Here is a 21,167-nt window from a genome sequence, read left to right as displayed (position 1 = left end):
CCCTAGAAATGGCTACACCCCCATCACACAAATGTGCACAACCACACCCTCACAGATGTGCACACACCCAGCATGGAAGTGTGTGCCTACGACAGCTTTACCCTCCATCACACAGACAGAGGAGACTATATTCTGCCAATTTCCACCGCGGCCCTTCAAGGAAGGACTGAAATAGCTCCCAGGGGTGCAGGAAGGCTGCCAGCCTTCAGGGACACTGTCACAAGGAGGCCATCTTGGGAGAAGAAGTGAGTGTGAGGCCATTGAGAGATACGTTGGTTGTGTGTCCTTTGCCTAGCCTTGGGGATGCCCCAGCACAACTGCCACTGGGTGGCCAGCAAAAAGCACAGCTCCCACTATTTGGTCTGATGTGCTGAGGTAAGGGGCACTGCCAGAGGAAGAAGAGAAGACAGGAGTCAGCACCTTTGTTAGCCCTGGAGATAGCTTGCTGGTGGGCCCCCTGGGAAAGCACAGCCATAGTCTGAGGCACCTCGGCCCAAAGACTGGCTCTCAGCCTTGTAGGATATCCTAAAGAGGCAAAGCCTTACACCTCATCTTCTCCTCTTCTCGGCTAAGCTCAGGACCTGGAACTCCTAGTGCATGGGGATCAGAAGACTGGCCCAACTCACCCTGAGGTCCTACAGCTCTGGCGTCCCACATTCACATTTCAGCCAGGGTCCACCCTGGTCAGCAAGCCACACACCAAGAAAGGCTACAAACTGAGCCAGTGTGAGACCCGTGTCCCTTCCCCACACACCCTAGGAGAGGTACTCAGCGTGTCACTCATTGGGCACGGTAGCAGAGGTAGTGCTTCCTTGGAAAAGCAGAAAGAGTTGCCCAACCTCTGCTTTCCCGTTTCGCTGGAGCTGCTGCCCAGGGGTAAAGTCGGGGGTCTTGGATGCCCAGAGAATGGCATTAGCCAGAAGGTCCAGGCTCCACCCCAAGGGCGCAGGCCCAGCCCAGAAGAGTAGAGCAATCAGCAGGATGAGGGCCAGAAACTGCCCCCTCCTTCCGCCACCACAATGACTCATCGCCCTCAGAAATGAACTCTGGTTGTGTGACATGTGACAGAACGGTCCCCCCTTGCTAGGCGAGAGAAAGGAAGCACCAGGGCTGGTGTGACAGAGAAGAATCCACTCCCGAAGATGGACGCTCCCAGCAAGGAGCAGCTCCCCAGCTCTCAAGAGCCTCCCCCTGCCAAGGTCATCAGAGCTAAGCCACTAGCAACTGCAGTGAGACCAGCAGAAGCCTCCTGGGCTTTGACCTGGCCAACATCCAAGCAGGCAACGGGGGAGAGGCAGATGTCCCCAAACCCACCAAGACAACAGCACCAAGAAGGAAATACTTCAAGGAACCTGATAGCCACCTTTATTCCCAGGCAGCCAGGGGGCAGGCTCCAACAGAAGAAGGGGAGAAAGAGCGGACACACCCCCATCTATCTTCAGGACCTTCTGCCCTGCTCTTGAGCAGCACCATGATCTCACTGGGAGAGAGAGATCCATCTTCAGTCACTGTAGGATAACCTCACAGAAGCTTCTGGGTGCTAAGAGTTTGAACTAGGACAAGATTTTGGCAGAAAGAAGGATCAGGACCAGGCCCCCACCTACCACCCCTTCCACCTTCACCCTCCGCTTCCGCCAGCTCCGCACACATAAACCTCGAGGGAATGCGAGGTGCCGGGGGACCCCCAGAACCCAGAAACCGGAGGCACCCTCGCTGCATCCGATCCCATCCTGTTGGAGCTTGGGTCCACAGGTTGGAGGAAGGCCCAGGGCAAAGATGAGTCTGCAGGCAGCACGTGGAGAGATGGAAAGGAGCCGCAGGCGGGCTCCCCACAAGTGGCAATTAATCAATCTGGGGAATTAGCTCCCACAAAAAGAAAGGAGGAATCCAATCAGCGCCTTTGGAACAGCACTCCAGAGGGTGCCGAGCCAGAGGCAGGATATAAATAGAGCCGTGGCAGCCTGGCGCTCCACACAGATGGCTCCAGAACGGGAGCCGGCCCTTGGGCCACAGGCCCCCGGCCCCGGCTGGACCAAGAGGCCCTGACAGATGAGCTTGCGTTTGTGCGGGACCTGCCTCTTGGCCCTCCTGCTAAGCAGCTTCTACTTCTGTAGCAGGAGCCAACCCATGGAAGAAAGAAGGACACCAGTCTGCCCTTTGCTGGCCACCCTCTCTTCACCTAGGAATCAAGAAATAAGGGCTTGCGTTTAGTTCTGTGGTAACTCATTACCTCCCCCCCAGAGCAGGCAGCTGGCCATCATGGCAAGCCCCATTCCTGCTCTGGAAGGGAGAAGGTAGAGAGATGAACGGTGAGTTCAGCTGAGAAGGCATGAATCCTGTTTCAGGAGGAATGACACCCAGGACAGACATCAGGACGCCCAGCCCGCCCTCTGCCGATCCTCCTTACAAACCCCACAAGTCTGCTGCCCTCCTCCTCCTCCTTCCTTCACTGACCACAGAAATAAACAGCACTTTGCTTCAATGTACATATATATACATAGAGAAACCCACAAACTACATACAGATGCATTTGTATCTATATCTATATATATGTAGAATTGGAAGATGGGGTGGGCAGTCCAGCCCTCTTCCAGGACTTGAAAAAACTGAAACAGAAGCAGAGAGCAGTAAAAGCCATTGTTTTCCCCTTCTTCACTTCCAAAGGTATTTGAAGAGGTGAGAAAAATCAAGCCAGTGAAGCGGGGAGGGTGGGGAGGAGGCCGATCTCTCCCTGTCCCCAGTTCACTTCCTGATCTCTACCTCCAGGTCTGCCCCTGGCCCGCTGTCCCCAAAGTGAGACCCGCTGGCCAGGCTCTGGAGGAGGCTGCACTCTCGCTGGAGAGAGAATGAGCAGAACAAAGCTCGGAGCAGCCCCCCAGACCGCCCCTCAGCTGGCACACCGTCATCCTCCCTCCCCCGCCCCTCAGCCCAGCGTGACCACCCTGGGACAACTTAGAGTTGTGTCGCGTCACAGCAAAGTGGCGTGGCCAGGGTCATCGTGATCCACACTGTTAAGGATCGCCGTCTGGTCTTCCGGAAGCTGGCGGTGGCACAGGTCTGAGAGGCGGGCAAAGGGGTCAGGCCGAGAATGTCTCTTCTTCTTTCGGAGGCAGACGGCTTCATCGGGCCACAGAACCTGGGAGTCTGGAAGCTGCTGAGCCTGGGAGGCAGAACCGTCTAGGGAGAAGGGAACAGGTGCACCAAACAAACAGGAAAAAAATAAAGTGGGTGAAAAGGAAGGTGGTCCCCTCACTCGCTCACCATTTTCATCTGCTGAGACATAGATCCTGGCTCTCCAGTATGAGAATAAGAATCACCAAGTGCAACAGGGTCCGGGAGCCTGGTGGCCAAAGGGCCTCCCGTTCTAGAGCCATCTGTGCTGAGAACCAATGACCCAAGTCTGCTCCCCTGGTCGTACCGAGAGTCAAGAAAGCAGGATGGGTCTAGTCTATCAGCATTTCTTTTTTATCTTTTATTTAATATTAAATACTTTTATTTAAATCTGTTATCTAGTATATCTAGTATTTTAATTTTTATTAGAGTAACAACTGTTTATTTTTTTAGTGCCTCGTGGGAACCAAGCATCCTTCTAGGTGTTGGGGATCCAGGCTTCTAAGAGTGGGTTGGAACTCAATACACTTTCTTCACCCCCTTGTCCCCCAGCAGTGACGGACTTCACCCAAGATTTCCATCCTTGCAACAGAGCCAGGTGTGGTCCTTCCTAGATTCCCTGGGCCCCTCTTCTATCGCACGGCTCTTCTGCAGATACGGCAGTAAAGGGCTGGGTTTCTAGAAAACTATACTTTAGTGTGGAGTGAGAAGGAAGAGACAAACATTAAGGACTTAAAAAATATAGAAATGAAATTTCCAGATACTGAAAGACCTACAGAGAAAGATGCAAACAGGGCCACGTGAGGGCAAAGGACGAAAGCACAGTTCTACTCTCAGAAGGGGAGTAGAGTCTCGAATGATAAACCTTCTGAAGCTCTGAGTGAGAAGGGTTCCCAACAGGAGGAGGGGCAAAAGTGAAACCCATGGCTTAAGAGCGAATGTGCCGTATTTCAGGGACAGAAGGAAGGCTGTCGTAGTTGAAGCAGAGCGAGCAGAGGACAGCGAGGCAGGAAAGACGGAGAAGGGTATTGTAAGGAGTTTGAAATCTGCTCTGGTTGCCGTGGGAAGCTTCTGGAAGGTTTTCATCAGATGTGTGTTTGTGTGTGTGCGCGCGCGTGCGTGAGTGTGCACATTGCCATGACTGGAAGAGGACGCTGTTACGTCTTATCAGATCACTTGGGTCGCTGAGTGTAGAATATACTGTAGGAGGAGCAAAGGATGAAGCAGGACAACCTGGAGGCGAGTGCAGTCATCAGGGTGGGAAGGACAGTAACTCAGAACTCAGTTTTAGCAATCGAGGTGGAGAGCAGTGGTCAAATTTAGGATCTGCTGTCAGAGTTGGGAGCACAGACCTTACCAAACGGATTGGATGGGATGTGTGAGAGCAAGAGAAGGAGCAAGGCTCACCCCCCGGGCAGCGAGGCCAGGAGTGGGGATCTTTAAGAAGCTGGGAAGGGGGGCGCCTGGGTGGCTCAGTGGGTTAAAGCCTCTGCCTTCGGCTCAGGTCATGATCCCAGGGTCCTGGGATCGAGCCCCGCATCGGGCTCTCTGCTCAGCGGGGAGCCTGCTTCCCTTCCTCTCTCTCTGCCTGCCTCTATGCCTACTTGTGATCTCTGTCTGTCAAATAAATAAATACAATCTTTAAAAAAAAAAAAAAAAGAAGCTGGGAAGGAAGCGAGGAGACACAGATTTGGAGAGGATAATCAATAACTCTATTCTGGACATTTCAAAGGCTTATAAAACATCTAAGTGCACGTTCAGCAGGCAACTGGAAATATGAGATTCGAGCTCATGGAAGAGACCGGAGCTAAAAACAGACATTTGAGAGCCATCAACATATTACAGGGCACAGGATGGTGAGACAGAACAAGAGGGAGTACGGGTATCTGAGGTGGCTCTTTTTGTTAAAACAAAACGTAAATACATAGGTAGGTGGGTATATGGCTCTTCAAATGCAATGGGCTTAAGGGGGCTGAACATTCAGCTTCAGGCTCCAATTTCTCACCCAAACCCTAAAAAAATCATTTTCCTCTTTTCTGCCCCAGTATTCCCATCTATAAACAAATAGGATAATAGCACCACCCGAAGGCTAAGTGAGAAACAAGTGCTCACTACTTCTGAAGATGCCAGGGGCCTCTGAGGACCACTTTTCCATAACCCACTCTCTAAAGAAAGTTACTCTCCAGTAATTAAAGATCTGCAAGGAAACTGTTCAGCTGCCTTTTTTTTGACAGCCTGTGACAAGATTCCTAAAACCATTGATTAAAAGAAAAAAAGAGGGGTGCCTGGGTGGCTCAGTGGATTAAGCCTCTGCCTTCGGCTCGGGTCATGGTCCCGGGGTCCTGGGATCAAGCCCCGAATCGGGCTCTCTGCTCAGCGGGGAGCCTGCTTCCCCCTCTCTCTCTGCCTACCTCTCTGCCTGCTTGATCTCTCTCTCTGTCAAATGAATGAATAAAATCTTAAAAAAAAAAAAAAAGAAAGAAAAAAGAAAAAAGAGTACATGATAAATACTAAAGAATTTTCTAAGTGTAAAAAAGGGCTGAATTCTTTTTATACTATCTTAGCAGCTACTGACCAATGCTGGATATAAACATCAGACATATTTCAATAGAAATGTCCTTTCTATAATAAGGAGATTTCATTCTATCTCACTAAGAAAAGTTTGGTCATCCTGCAGAGGCTGGGTCATGCCATGATGTCCCCTAAGTGCTGAGTAGGACCCCATAATTCCCACATCTGACTAGAAAGTCTGAAATAATAGAGAAGAAATATATAAGGAAATAGAGATAGTTCCAAAAGATATATGGCAAAGTGGAAAAAAATAAGATACTACTTAACGTTGTTTAAAAATGCATTTAAAAAATACAATGTATTTTATCAAGATGTATGCATGGAAAGTCTCTGAAAGCATGCATCCTGCCAAGAAGGGCACTTCCCAGAAGGGAAGAAACAATCAGGAGGATGATCAGAGACTTTACCTTTCTAATTTTCACATGAAAATTATATTAATGTATTACTTGGTAATTAATGTTAAAAAGAGACAATAACATAAGCTGGTGGATTTAATTCTAGAGAAAACCCAAAGACGGGATCCTGAACCAAACAATCTCACAATAACGGCGGAGAGAAGGGGAAAGACAGGATCCGCCATTTACCGGATCGTTTCTTTGACTTCGAAGAGCCCTTGGATGACTTTTTGGGCTTCTTTATCCGTTGGTATTTCAGAGCCTCCAGCCTCTCAGGTGCAGCAGCATTCCCCGGTGCAGGTGGATGTGTTCTGGAAGGGACAATTAGAGAGGCACAGATCAGCTCCCAGAAGAGGGAGCTTCTGAAGAGGGGCTGGAAGAAAACCATACAGCTGACCCACAGGAGGAGAGTTTCAGGCATCCACAGTCGTTCCTCGACACCTGCCTCTTGACGGCTCCTGGAAGGGAGAAAGGCCAGTAGAAAGCTCCAGCAGTGGGAGGCCCGCCTCAGATGGAAACCAATCTGCAGAGCAACCCGAAGACCTAAGAAAGGGAGAGAGAGACTTTAATCTCGAGTTTCATCACATGTCACTCAAACCGGGAGGTGGAAGGTCAGAGAAGTCAGCTTCAGTGACCAAAGTTGTGAGAAATCATCATAACAAAGACCTTTAAATGAAAAGGAAAAGGGCAGGTTAAAGCAGGAGGTGAGGAAACCTACCCCAGTGAACGGACTGTCCTCCTTTGGAAAAGAGAAGGCCAGGGCCAAATGAGAAACCCAAGATCCAGTGAGATGGAGGGTACATTAAACCCAGCTTCACGGGGCTTCTTCCCCTCTGCCCACCAGAGTTAGGCAGAGCCCCAGCAGCTAACAGCAACAAATATTTGTCATCTACCCACACTTCAACGGGGGGGTCTCCCTGACGCTCTCAGATGTCACCAGTGGAAGTGGATTACGACAGTTAGTGTCCAAATTTGGCAGCCTGGCAAAGCCCTTGCCTTCAGCAGCAAGTTCCCAGTGAATCTCTACATTTTAAGATTCAGTAGAGAAACTGGGGTTGGGAGAGACGCCACATATGTCAGTCTCTCCTCCTCCCTCAGCTGCGGGACGGATGCTGTCATGTGCCTGATGGATCAACAGTGAGATGAGAACAGAGCCCACAGTTCCACTGGAGCCTGTGCAGCCCCTGTGACAAAGGAGACCAAAGGGAGCCGAGAGGATGGACTCTCTGTGACAACCCGTAGATACTGGAGAGAATTTTCCAAGAGTCATAAAAGAAAATCTAGAAGACAGGTATCAATGTCATTTCCTCTCAAAGTAAGCCAAACTTGGAGCCCAAGGAATAAAGGCAGAGAGAGAGGAGTTGTTCTTTCTTTCCCACCAGGGCTGGCTTTAGCATGCCATCAGGGGAGCAGAGACATTCTAGGGCCACAGTGCACTGAGGCGAATCACAATCTTCCTCAGTCCCCGCATCTCCCTCTTCCACCTCCGTCACATTGGTTTTGGGTAAATCCTGATTAAAAGGAGGACAGCCAACCCTGTGAGGGGAAAAGAAGTGCCCAGTGGTGAGCAAGCAATCTGAAGCAGAACAACAGATGACAGAGGGACGGGAGGTCTGCAGCCCCGTCTCCCCAGTACTCGGCACACTCGTGGGGATAAAGGAAGAAAAAACTTACAGACTAATTGTTGATAAGCCTCTGGTCTCTGGGATTTCCTGCATTAACTGGCAATGAAGCAACCTCCATCTTCTTTGATGGATGTCATCATTCCAGAGCCTTTTAGTAAGTAAAGTATCAAGAAGCTCCTCCAAAGTTCAGGTCAGAGACAGCTTCTAGATTTTCCATATTCCCCTGACAGCACAGAGCTCAGAGGCCCCACCTACACGCACACACAGGCAACACATGGTCTCGGAGAGAAATCCAACTCACCACGAGGTCTTCCACTCCCAAAGACCCAACCTGCAAATTCCCCGTCCCTTCCTCCTTCAGACTCTACCCACAGAGATCCTACATAGCAGCAGTGGTGGCCGCAAGGGAATCTGGAAGGTGGGCAAAGGGTGGAGATGGCTGGGGTGTGAGGGAGCATGACTCTGCAATGCTGGCAGGATGTCCTCACCCCCTTCTCATCCTTGACTAGGGCTTCTTCAGCTACCTAAAAGGAAAATCAAAGGTATGAATCAGCCTTTCAGTTTACCTGTCTCCTGGCCCTGGCCGGCCTCTTCAAAAGGACCACATAAGGTGAGCAATGCATGGTCCAAGGAGGCATCTGACAAGCAAGTGGCCCCAGGGAGCAGTGATTAAACCACATAACCCATGGTGCCCCACGAGGGCATGAGAGAAACTGGTTCAGAACACTCCTAGGGTTTTTCCAAGCCAGGTGAAACCTCCAAGGATACTATTACTGAAATTAACATATCATTACCTTTATCATTTCTATCACATAGCATTTACTTACCACTTACCATGCCCAGCACTGGTCTATGTTCTCTACAATAGTTTGCATTCATCCTTACAATACCCCTAAGAGGCAAACACTAGACTGACCCTGTTTCTCAGAGGGAGACACTGAATGCGGACGGTTAAGCAGCTTGTCTACTAATCCAGTTAAAATGCGACAGAGACAAGACTCTCAACATTAGGCTAAACTGCTCTTCCAACTTCCTCCTAAAGGAAAATGGTCCAGAGGCTCTCTAGAAGAAAACAGAGTTCCCACACTTCACCTGAGCGGTAGGTCACTTCGCCAAGCTGCAGTAGTCCCTGACATTCTCTGCTCCAGTGGTACAGCCAGAGTAAGACAGACCACGGATGGGAAAACGCTGGCTGAAGTTATATCTTCAGGCGAAAATTCCCAAACAGTCATGATCCATTGAGGAGGAAAAGCCAATTTTCCCTTGTGAAACAGCCAAGCGCCAGCCCTTCCAGGACACCTGCTGTCCACCTGTTTTCACTTGGGCTCAGTGCTCAAACATGACAGAAGGCTCCTGGAGGCACCAAGACACTCTACCAATGCAGGAGGGAAAAATAAAAGCAAATGTCTGGAAGGACGGGGTGGGTGAGGGGGCAAAAATGGATCTTTATTTTTAGCAAATGATACAGAAAAGACATATGAAACAGGGCCCAACAGACTTTACCTGCAGCATGTTAAGCCCTTTGGAATCAAATTGCCTCTCTTTTCTAGGAAGGGTGACCATGTCCCCAGTCAATATCAAGCCCACAGGGGACCTATCAGATAATGAAGCTTTTGGTGCTGCTGTCTGTCAGACAGTGGAAAGCTGGGGTTAAGCAACTTCATCCTATCCCTGGAATAAAGTTGGTAAGTGAATCTGAGGTTGACCAGTAGGTTACCCTGTTAGAACAGCATCTAAACCTGGGCTCTCTAAGAAATGGAGGCACTGTTCTCTTCCCAATCAATTCAATTCTTCTAAAGTATACAGGAGTCCAGCAAACTCTGGGGCTCTCCTCCTCACAGGAAGTCAGAGTATGAGGCCTAAAAGCCCAGAGGTTTTTCTGGATCTTCCATGTCATATGGAGTTCCCCGTAAACCCCAGTTCTCTGTCCCAGCGATGCTTCTCTGCAGTTCAGAACTACCAAAAACTGCCTGGAATTTACTCTCTCTCTCTGTTTTCATAAAATCCATACAAAACCCAAATCACAACCATTTAGCCCAGGGCCTTGGCTGCTTAGCTCTCTGCTTACCTAGGATAGTGGAGAAAAGACACAGACAAAAAGGTTCAAAAAATAGGCAAACCACAGGTCAGAGAAGTCAGAATCCACTGGACAGTTCCTGCTCTTACTGGCCTAAGGGCTGACCACTGGAACATTTGTCGGCTGTCCCCAGTCAGCAGGTAGAGGCAGTGATTTAAGGGGTGTTTTTCTCCTCTTCATAACTGCCTGACAGCAGACTCTGCTCATCTGACCTTAGACCATGGAGGGTGGATGAGGAAATCCACTTGTATACAAGGCATGGCCGGGAAAAAGGTCCCCCCCACTCTCCACTTACAAAACAGAAAGCCAGGATTGCGCAGGTCAGCTCCCACCCAGCTGTAACGACAGATGATAACCTTCTCCAGTGGGGTCAGGGGACAAACCCAGTGTTTGGCCTCAGGGCTTGGGAGATACTTGTTTCCAAGCGGGAGCTCCTTCCTACAGTCCACCCAGTAAAAGGGGGGCCCCATCCACCCTTCCAGACCCACCTGATTAGAGAGGCCAAGGTCGGCACTAACAGGAGAGGGGGCTTGAGGGGGAGGTGAGAAGAGGGCTGCTTCTGGTATGAGACAGGAAGCCGAGAAAACCACCGGCCTCCCAGCGGGCCCCAGAAAGGGCTGGTCCACACAATACAACTCCCCACTCCGAGATGGGAGTTGGCAAGAGGAGAAAAAGGGGAGAGAGAAAGGAGGAGAGGCGGGAAGACCACTGCAGGTACAGGGGAGAAGGAACAGGAGAGAGACTGAAGGAAACAGGAACAGAGCAAGAACGAACGTAGACAAGACGTGTCACACCTTCTCCAAGCAAGACCAAGTGGAGACACATGCAAAGGCGCAGCATGAAGACAGCGTCTGAAGAGGAGCCTGACACCTCCCAATGGCCCCAGCAGCTACTGCGCCCGGGGGAGGCTCTCAGCAAGCGGGAGTGAGCGGTGGCTCTTGCTGCCCAGCACCATCAAGGTCTAACTCCAAGGCTGCAGGGAGCACTTAATTCTCCTAGGCTGGGGATGCTGGCCAGGCCCCCAAGGAACCAATTCGCCCTCATCACTGCCCTTGGTTTCTGGGTTTGCCACAGCAGGGAGAATATGATAGCTCAGCTCTCAGATCTGGGTGCAGTGGGGAGGTTGTGCAGGGAGGGGTCAATGACTGGTGAGGGGAGGGGCGGTAACAACGGGGAATGGGGTCCAGGCACTGTCCAGGAGTGGAGTAACAGCTGGTGTTGCAGCTATCACCTCTCTGGGGGTGACAGAAGGGTCATAACTGGAGTTCAGGGAGGGAGAGCAGGAAGGTGGAGGATGGCCCAGTCATTGTCACTCTGGAGCATCCACCCAGGAGGCCAGAGGAGGCCCCTCGAGAAGGTGGGCCCATAACTCCTTCCTGACACCCTCCCTGCTCTCCAGTGCTAATGGCCGCAGTGTGGTACCCAACCAGCCTCAGACACAATCCCACGGCCTCCTGGCTGCTAACAAGTTTATAGCTGCAGATCATAAAGAAATGGCAAAGCTGTCCAATCCTTCTTCTGGGAGGCCACTCTTCTGACCGAAGCCTTACAGTCCTGAGTCAGGATAATGCGCCTCCCTTGACACTTCTAGGTGTGCAAGGGATGCAGATGCTTCTCACCTAGAGAAGCCGGGAAGCCCTCCTGTTCCCACGCCGCTTGTTCCCAGAGGCACAGGCAATGGTGTCCATGGCAAAAAGAAGCGTCTTAGTCACCAGAAAGACAGTGAGTCTCGGGTGACCCTAAGCCTCTTTAAGAGACTTGATACCCATCTAAAATGCCCAAGTTCCTGAGACCTCCACCTGGAAGAACGCCAGAAGAGGACGAACCTCTGTGGAGAGCAGAGGAAAGAGCACAGCGCTTCCCTGCTCGGCTTCTTCCTGCCCCGGGGGAAGCCTGTCCTCTACCCCTGGGACTCTCCTCCCAAGACCCCACAGCTGTGACCCAAGGAGATCAGGAGTGGCTATTACAGGGATCTTGAAAGCAATTTGGACCTGAGGGCAAGGTCCACATCTCAGTCCTGTAACAACCAAGAACAGGCTACCGAAGGCAAGGGACATGAGACATGGTGACAGTCCCCTGCCCTTGCCCTCACAGGACTACAGGTGACCTGGTCCTGAGGATGACCCAGCTGAGGGAAGGAGTTCCCAGTTGAGGGAAGGAGCTGGGCCACACCCCAACCGTGTGTTCCTTGAGATTAGAAAGATCTCTAGAAGACTGTGAGGGACCAGCAACCCCAGAGGAAGATCTGAGTCTCTGGGGGGCTAGCATGGAACGGGTGGGGGGGTGCGCTGCCTGAGTTTGCTGGGAAAACAGGGCAAGCAGGGGTGGTTCTGGATCTAAGTGTGGCCTGATGTTTCCAGAGGTGCAGAGATGCAAAGCGGCTCTTAGGCATTCTAGGCCCCTCGGGGTGCATGCAGGGTCCCAGGGGGCTTCTGTGGGAGGCCCTGGGTGTGTGGGCAGCAGGGGTCCGAGTGAGGAAAACTGCAGGGAGGCTCTGGGAGAGGCTTGGCATGTGAGGTGGGAGTCAGAAGCTGCAGCTAGGCAGTGCCCGAGCGTGGCCTGGTGAGGCTGTGGGAGCAGCATGATGTGGGGAACCCAGAAGCCGTGGGGTCCAGAGCAGCGGAGGCTGCCGCCCACAGAGAGGGTGAGGGGACATGGTTTGGATTCCCCTGTAAAGGAAGCGATGGCCCTGCGGAAGCCCCGTCCGCCTGTCCGCCCCCCGCCCCGCCCCAGCCGCGGAGCTCCCTTACCTATTGAGCTGAGGAGAGGCTTGTCTCGACAACACTGCCCAGATAGCTGAGATCAATCAGAAACAAAGCAGTTATCAACACGGGCGTGGGGGAACCACCCACGCACACCCAGAGGGGAGGAGGGGAGGAGCACGGGGGCCAGAGAACCACAAGCGAGGCCAGAGAATGGGGTGAGGGGAAGGAGAGGAGAGAGACAGAGAACCAGACGGCACGATGGACGAGGCAGATGAGCGCTGCACAAAGCACAGACGACAGGGCTGCGTCGCACAGCACCTCCTGCACAGACGGAGGCACGGGGTCCCGTGGGCGCGCCACGCCGGGCGTCCTAGCTAGAGCTCTCCACCACCTTCTCGGCCTGCCAGGAGCAGGGCCAGTGGGAGGAGAACCTGTACTTCCAGGTACCAGAGAGGGTGGGAGTGCCTGGGGCAGGGGAAGGGCGCTGGGCTCCCTCCTCTCCAACCGCCTCCCATCCTGCCTAAGACCAGGCCAGCCTCCTCTGAAACACTCTGCTCCCCTGCACAGGCGGCCACATCAAGAAGAGAGACCAAAGGACGGAACCAGAGAGAAAGAGAGAGAGGGAGGGAGGGCAGGAGGGACCAGGGGGCCCTACGGAGACGTTGCAAACCCTTCGGAGCCAGTCGGGCCAACCCCAAGAAGATGGAGAAGGAAGAAAGACAGAAAGAAAGCCAGACTTGAGGAGGAAGGAAGGGAGAGGGGGAGGAGGGGAGGGGGGGGACAGGGGAAGAAAGACGAGAGAAAAAGAGGCACAGACGGGCGTCCAGGCCGACTCTGGTACCTGGAATACCAGCTGCTACAGTTTAGAGTGTGCTCTCTCAGGCAGGCTGATCGCAGGAGCTTGTCTGTCTGTCTGTCTGTCTGCAGCTTCCTGCGAGGCACACAGGTTGGGGTAGGGTATGTGGCTCCAGGCACACAGTTCACAGGTCTGAGATTTTGCTCCTAGCCTCCAGGATGTGCCCCCTGGAGAGTTTGTTGGGTGGGGGGGACCCCGCTCACTAGGCTGCTAAGGCCAGGAGATTGGGAAGAGGAGCCCCAGGCTTAGTGGTCCAGGGAAATCAGGCTTCAGGGTCCTGCCTAGCAGGGAGGATGGGCCGGGAAAGAAAAGGAGGCTGGATACAAGGTCTCCGGGTAAACCCTGGAACCACCCAAAGCCAGGATCACGGGGATGCAGAGAGCCCTCCACTCCAAGAGTAACTGAGGTGACCACCCCCTCGGACACATCACACTTCCCCCCCTGCCCATGTGTGTCCACTCCCCATCACCCTGGGGGCCTCCTGAGAGCTCTGGGCTGGGTGGAGAGGCTCCCTCATGCTCCTGGCAGGGTACCTGGACAGGTAAGCCCCACCCTCAACCCCATGTCCACACCCTGCTGATGCCAGGACCAGAACTCCCCCGAAGGGATGCTGCAGCATGTCCAGACAAGCCCTGTCATTTGGGTTGATGGAAGGGGCGGAGGGTGGGTAAGGAATGGGGGGTGGAAGATGACCAGGTGGAGGTGGGCAGGAGAAACCAGCTCACACTCACCCTGAAGTAGGTAATGGCGGTGGGGGGGGCTCTGGTCTGAGCAGTTCCTCCCCCATCCTTCGAGGGGAAGGCGTCTGTCCAAACACATCCAGGTTGTCCGCAGGCCCTGCAGGGCCCGGCGGAGGGGAAGGGTAGCCTGTGGCCAGCGTGGTGAAGCCCATGGTGGGCCGGTAGCTGGGGCTCCCGCTGCGGCTGCTCTGGGAAGGGGAGCCTGTGGATGGCGTGGACTTGCGAGAGAAGCTGACAGCGGCCGGCGGCTGCAGGGTGATCTCCGACATCTCTGCCTGCTGCAGGAGGCCCGGGCGAGGCCGGGCCCGGGCGGCAAGCTCAGGGGAGCCGGTGCGGGAGCTGAGGGGGCTTTGGGTCAGAGGCGAGAGCCGGGAGGGCTGTAGCACCACTTGATGTAAACTGGGCTCGGCGCGCCTGGCCTGCCGGGGGCTGGGCCGGGGCCGGGGCTGGGGCTCGTACCACCGGGTGTCCAGGCCAAATGTGCTGGGGCCACTGTGCCCCCCGGGCTCGGCCGGCTCGGGGTAAGGCAACACGGGGATGCCCATACCTTGGCTGGTATGTCTTAGCTGCCCTTGGCTCACCAGAGGTTGCATAGGTCTGTCCTGCCACTTAGCGGAGGAGGGCACCGGGACGGGGCCTCTGCCCGGCGATTTGCCTGCCCAACCCTTTGGCGCCTCCAGAGACAGGATGCCTGGGTAGGCCGCGGGCACCTGCAGGGAGGTGGGGGGCAGTCCTCGGGGGAGGCAGGCCTTGGGCTGCAGACTCTCGGCTACATCACAGGGGTGCAGCTGGTGGGGAAACATCATGGCCGGGGTTTCCAGGCCCCCAAAGGGGAATTCTGGCCGGCCCCAGGGCTCAGGGGAGCGCCCTCCTGTGGGTGTCTGAGTCAAGGGCAGCGTGCTGTTGGAAGCATTCTCTCCATTTTCCTCAGGAATGGTGGGGTGGCCGAAAGGCCCCTCAGTGTGCAGGGGTGGGGAGGACATGACCGAGCTCAAGGGGCTGCCCACTTCTGGCATGTAGAAGGGCGGCGGCTCCACCTCCCCAGGGCTGCTGCTGCTGAGGTACCCATAATACTGGGCATGGTGGAAGGGCCGGGGGGCAGGGGGTCTGGCCTGGCCTGTGGCCTGGAGCCGACCTTCCAGGCCGCCGGGGCCCTCCAGCCCACGGGGCTGGAACCGAGGGCTGTATGCTGGTGGTGGCAGGTAGGACTCCTGGCTGGATGACAGAGGGGTCAGCTGGGACTTCAGGGCAGCCACAGACGTGGGCACCAGCGGGTCCTCGTTCTCCTCATCCGACTGGCGGAACTCGGGGTACATGTCCGTCTCCTCGGCAAAGGGGAAGCCCTCGATGCGCCTGCTCTTCATCGAGGGCTCCATCTCGGACGGATCCATCACGAAGCGGCCGTCGGGGCCTCTGCTGATGAGCTCGATGGGCGTCGTGGCCTCGGCCTCGGCCTCGGCCTTGGCCACGCTGTACTTCTTGCTACTGATGGCCCTCTTGGTCTTCTTGTACAATGACAGCTCCTTCTCCCGGGTGGGACTCAGCATCCTCTTGGCTGCCGGCTGGCCTTGGTCATCGGAGGACTCCGACGGGGCCCGGAGTGTGCGGATGCTCTCGGGGCTCACCTTGCCAGAGGACAAACTGCAGGGGTGAGTGAAGGAGCAGGAGTGTGAGGTGGGAGACGCCTGCTCCTCCACTTCTTTTTCTCCTCTTAACGGACCACCACAAACACTTAAGACAATACTCAAAAAAAGGGGTGCAGGTGGGCCGCATATTTTGGCGGGAAATACTTTGCTCAATGCTCCGCTGTCTAGATATGTCCTGGCCGTTTTTGAATGAACACCCACATTTCTGCTTTCATTCCGCCCTGTCTTTCCTGTCTGCCCCACTCTGTCTCGTTGCACCTCTAACTTCATTCCTGGGGTGCTCAAGAAATGCAACCCCCCCTTCGTACCAACTTAAGTGAAACACACTAGGAAGGCACATCCATTAGGATGAAAAAACATCACAGAAACCCATTCCAAAGCTAAAGAGAAATGGATTGCCCACTAATTTGGACTGTCCACTACTGCTCCCTCTGTGCACGTGGCCAACTTAAAAATACCACGCAGATCCGTGGAGAGCAAATAGTTTCGAGGGGCTGAGCGGGGCAAACCACCTGCCTGTGTCCACCCTGCACCTCTGCCCACACACTAGCACAGCAGGGGCACTTACGGAGACTCAAGGCTCTTTCTGCAGTGAGTAATGGAGAGTGGAGGATCTGGAAGGAAGAAGAAGGGGAGGAGAGCCTACTGAGGCCAGAGACACAAAACTCGTCTCAGGCGTCCACAGGTCCCGGAGCGAAGCCACAGAGGGGAGCAGCTCCTTCCAGTGCTCGGTATCTTTGAGGCCAGTCCCCAGCCCTGTGCTCACCACCACTACATGTGTCCTCTCGCCCATTCTGGCCTCTCACTCCCTCCCCAGCATCCTTCTTCCTTACTACCTCTTCCAGATCAAGTCCCACTGGCAGTTCCACCCATAAGACCCCATTTCCCTGTTTTCAAGGGGGCCCATGCTAAAAGTGGGCCATCTCTTCCAACAGGGAGCATCTGGAGCTGGGCCGGGTAGAGCAGGGTGGTGGGGGCAGATACCCACCTTTTTTGCGCTTGAGCTTACGCTTGCGCTGCTTGTTGACAAAGCAGGCGGCCAGGGTGCTGAACAGGATGGCAGCTGCCAAGAAGCAGATGGTAGCTACGATTCCAGCCAACACAGGCCGAGCTAGCCCGTCATCGGTCAGGTCCGGCTGTGGGAAGATGTCTGCGGGGGGTTGCGAGGAACACGCATGACTCCTCCCCTGCCTCCCTCCCGTAAAAGCCCCCACCTGCTCTGACACCTAGCCCCCAAGTATTATTCCCTACCTCTGCAGAACACATAATGTTAAGGCTCAGGATCTGTGCTCAACTCTAGCACTTGGAGAGGTTTGGATAGAGGGGGAAGAGAGAGAAGAGACTAGTTTACAGAAGTCAAGTGATCGCTACAGAGCTTAGAAAGAAGGAATCACATCTGTATCTTACCCCATAGCAGTAATAATTTCCATAATTATGTCTACTTGGCTAGTGCTTTTTATAAAGGGCTCTCATGCATACTACCAGAGGCCAACAGAGCACAGGCTATCGCTTTCATTCCCTAAGGTACAGAAACCGTCGCTGGCAGAATTTGAGCAACTTGCTGGCATAAATATTGCCCATCAGTTCCTGCACCACAAGACTGTAACTCTGGTCTCCTGCTGGAAATTTGCTGCCTTCTGCCATGCCATCTCGACAAAATTAGAGCCCACTGTGGAGACACCTTGAGGGTAAAATACTACAGCAGAGAGAAGAGGTTGTGACTACAGAATTCAGATTCATCCATTTCTAAGTCCTTACAGCACAGATGAGCAATTCCTACAGGGAGGGTGAGCACGTCCTGGTTGTCTCGGGTTCAGAATGCTAGAGCCAGCAGAGACGTTCAACATAGGTCCAACTTCATTTTACTTAGTTTCACTCTGTGTCCAAATCCATACAGCTCATTAGTGACGGAGCCAGGACTAGACCCCCAGCTACTGTACCCCACTTCAAAGTCAGTTATAATAGAAAGTGCCAGTCTTTAGATTCTGTGGATTCTGATAAATTTGGCCAGAGCTCATTGTTCTGCTGAAAATAACAATGGATGAAAATAACCCAAATCACGCTTATGAGTTGAGTAGGCAAATGGAATGTTATAGCCTTTGGTAATGGAGGAGCTTAGAGACAGGGGGCTGAGGTTGCTGTGCCTTCATTCACCCATGGGGAGTCTTCCCAATATGGGGGCTTCCTTTTGGTGCCAGGCATAAAGCCACTGAACACAGAACAGTTCACTGATGAAAACCCTCAAGTCTTCTATTCTAGCCTTGACTGTAAGCTCTGTTCCCTGCTCCTCCTTCTCTCTGAGTCCCCTACCTGGAGGGAAGCCAAGACAGGGTACTTTCATAATAAAAAGGAAGAAGGGAGAGAGGAAGGAAGGAAGGAAAGAAGGAAGGAAGGAGGAAAGAAAGAAAGAATGGGACAAAAGCCAAGGGTGCCATGGTGTCTAACATAAGGCAGAAGTCACACGCTATGGCCCCAGTGCTCTGGTGTCACTTGGAACCTCCCCTGTCCTTCCCCAAGTCTGCCTTCCCTGGTGCTTCTGTAGCTCTGAGTCCTGCTGCATGAGCTTCTTGGCCAAGCTCCTTGTCAGCTGGTCCCAGAGGTCCTCGTGTGAGCGCTGCCCATGGAAATGGTGCCATTGCTTAATCACTAAGCAAAAGCCTCTTCCCATACCAAGGGAGCCACTTCACTGAGCAAGGGAGGGGCTCTGCTATGTTTCAGGAACTGTAGCTAGAGAAAGATGTGTAGAAATGGGATCAGGGCCAAGAGAAAGAAAGATAAATGGGGAAAATGCTAGGGAGTTGGCTTTATTTAGCCTGAAAAAAATCTAGGGAGACGAAGGAGCGGAGGAAACAACACCAAACAGCAATTTTCCAAATAAAACCACCATAATTATAAAGCAGTCTTATAATAGGCCTTCAACAAATATGTGCTGACCTGTTGTCTTTCCAATTCACCGCCCCAGTCCATTACAGAGGATAGCACTAGAGGAAACAGGGATTTCATAACAAAAGAACTTAAATCAAGTTCTTCATGACTACTATCATGACAAGATTAGCTATATTTCTTCCTGTGGCTATCTGATAGAAAGTGTCATAAATACAGCTCTATAGTTGGAGAAATCCTGTCCATCAAGGGAGAAGAAGGATGGGTTGGAGCGCCTTGAGAAATGATGAGACTCAGTCTCCACCAGAGCTCTCAGTTGTTTCCATTTCAGCCTCCCTCCCTATATTAACTCTCTCCCAAAGGGCATCCACATGGCTTTTATGTCCTAGAGCTGTAAGAGAACCTCCCCCCTCAAAGTACCTGTGCTGGAGATGCCCTACAGCTGTAAGAGACCCTCCTCCCTACCCGAGCTGGAGACTCCCTATAGTTTTAAGGGAACCCCCCCCCCAAGTACCTGTGCTGGAGATACCCTACAGCTATAAGAGAACCTCCCCTGCAAGTACCTGTGCTGGAGACACCCTATAGCTGTAAGAGAACCTCCCCCCCAAGTACCTGTGCTGGAGACACCCTACAGCTGTAAGAAAACCTCCCCCCCCCCGAGTATCTGTGCTGGAGACACCCTACAGCTGTAAGAGAACCTCCTTTCAAGTACCTGTGCTGGAGACACCCTACAGCGGTATGAGAACTCCCCCTCCAAGTACCTGTGCTGGAGACCCCTACAGTTGTAAGAGAACCTCCCCTGCAAGTACCTGTGCTGGAGACACCCTACAGCTGTAAGAAAACCTCCCCCCACCAAGTATCTGTGCTGGAGACACCCTACAATTGTAAGAGAACCTCTCCCCCCTGCCAAGTATCTGTGCTGGAGACATCCTACAGTTGTAAGAGAAACCCCCCTTCAAGTACCTGTGCTGGAGACGCCGGCGATGTTGCTGGGTTCGCTGATCAGATCCTGCATGACGGCCAGAACCCGGAATTCATACCAGGTGTCCTACAGCCCCCAGGACAAGACCCTGTCAGCCTAGGGACCTGAGACAGTGAATGACCCACTGCTGACCCTCCCCCACCCACCCTGCAACAATCTCTCATGTTACAGCGTACCCAAGGCAGTGGCCTACTGGAAGCGATGAACAACAGCTCTCAGTTTAAAAAAAAAAAAAAAAAAAAAAAGTCCTGATCTGTAGCATTTGCCAACTTCCATGGTAAAAATACTCCCAACATGGCAGATTTCAATCTACAACTGTAAGTTACTGAAAGCAGAGTTGGAAAGAGAGGCATTCTCAGGAGCCCCCATGAGCCAATCCTACCACTAAATGAGTGTCCAGGGAAGGAAGACAGAAAGACAGATGAGATTGTCCATATCCAGGAAATAAGCCGCTTCCTCTCTCCAGCTAGAGAGACATCAAAGTTTAAAGGGGGTCCGCTAAGAAAAAAAAATTATGTATCTTCCTCTGGGGACTCTGAATTGTTAAGGCAGGGGTGCTTCCCTGGACAAAGCTAGAAGACTACCCTTCTGGGAAATTCTTTGCCCAGCCCAAGTTAGACTGCTAGCAGGGAGCTAAGGTCACCGTCTAGTGACATATTCAGGGCTCCTCAGCTGCCCTGCCTGGCCTCGGCTTATGTGGAAAAGCCCTCCCAGCAATAAAAGCCCATGCTGCCACACACTGGTCCTAAGTCTGTGGGACCTTGGCTGCCATGACCTGAAGATCCCAGATCTTGGTAGCAGATCTGAGAATAAAGGAATTGGTGTGGGGCGGCAGTACATGGCTGCGCATCATACACCTGACACGGGTCACTCAAAGCTTCTGGTGACTCCAGAGAGTCATGTCACTTTCAGGATTTAGGAATAGCAGCAGGAAACCTAGGCACCTCACCTGTGACAGATCCTTGGCAAAGAACTCTCCATCAGTGCCTGGGATGGCAGCATCTAACGTCTCCCAGTGTTCCCCGACACGGTATTCCATGATGTAGCGGTCAATAGGAAAGCTGTGATTGGCAGGGGGGAGCCAAGACAGGAGCACACCCTGCTGGGTCCGGTTGGCTGTGAGGCACCTTGGTGGGGTAACCAGCACCAGGGGTTCTGGAGTTGTGATAGGGAATGCTACAGCACAGAGGGAAGAGAGAGAGAAGGGACATGGTGGTGCTGAGGTCCCTGCTCCCTCAACTCTCTACATGCTGTCTTCTGGCTCAGCACGTGCCCCTCAGAACGTGTCACATTCCCATGCATGAGTCATTTCAGGGACAAGACTGTCACATAAAAGAACCCTCCTCACCCAAGGGAAGTGGCCCACATGATCCTACTTTCTGAGCACTTCTAAAAACATAGATGAGGGAATGGAGTTCTTCAAAAGGAAAGAGGGGAAAAAAACAAGCTAACAAAGGGGAATCATGGGCGGAAGATGGAAGAATTAAATGTTGTCTTTTAAATAAGATAGTATCTTGGGGCGCCTGGGTGGCTCAGTGGGTTGAAGCCTCTGCCTTCAGCTCAGGTCATGATCCCA

General features: G+C 53.0%; 1 protein-coding gene across 2 annotated transcripts in view; it reads right to left on the bottom strand.

Annotated features, from left to right (window-relative positions):
- Positions 1 to 2,479: 2,479 nt before the first annotated feature.
- The window catches only part of IGSF9B (immunoglobulin superfamily member 9B), a gene marked incomplete at its 5' end in the record, with an annotated part of 47,396 nt that continues 28,708 nt past the window's right edge, over positions 2,480 to 21,167 (bottom strand). For both annotated transcript variants that reach the window (XM_080817130.1, XM_080817131.1), the window contains 7 exons: positions 2,480 to 3,177; positions 6,267 to 6,388; positions 14,072 to 15,721; positions 16,295 to 16,340; positions 16,715 to 16,876; positions 19,573 to 19,657; positions 20,541 to 20,767. In XM_080817130.1, coding sequence (XP_080673256.1) covers positions 2,969 to 3,177; positions 6,267 to 6,388; positions 14,072 to 15,721; positions 16,295 to 16,340; positions 16,715 to 16,876; positions 19,573 to 19,657; positions 20,541 to 20,767 — 2,501 coding nt within the window. In that variant the 3' untranslated portion in view covers positions 2,480 to 2,968. The remainder of the gene's footprint in view (positions 3,178 to 6,266; positions 6,389 to 14,071; positions 15,722 to 16,294; positions 16,341 to 16,714; positions 16,877 to 19,572; positions 19,658 to 20,540; positions 20,768 to 21,167) is intronic.

Source organism: Martes martes, assembly GCF_963455335.1.
Source record: "Martes martes genome assembly, chromosome: 10".
Classification (NCBI taxonomy): Eukaryota; Metazoa; Chordata; class Mammalia; order Carnivora; family Mustelidae; genus Martes; species Martes martes.
Note: the sequence above shows the minus strand (reverse complement) of the source record. Positions and strands in the feature narration are given on the sequence as shown.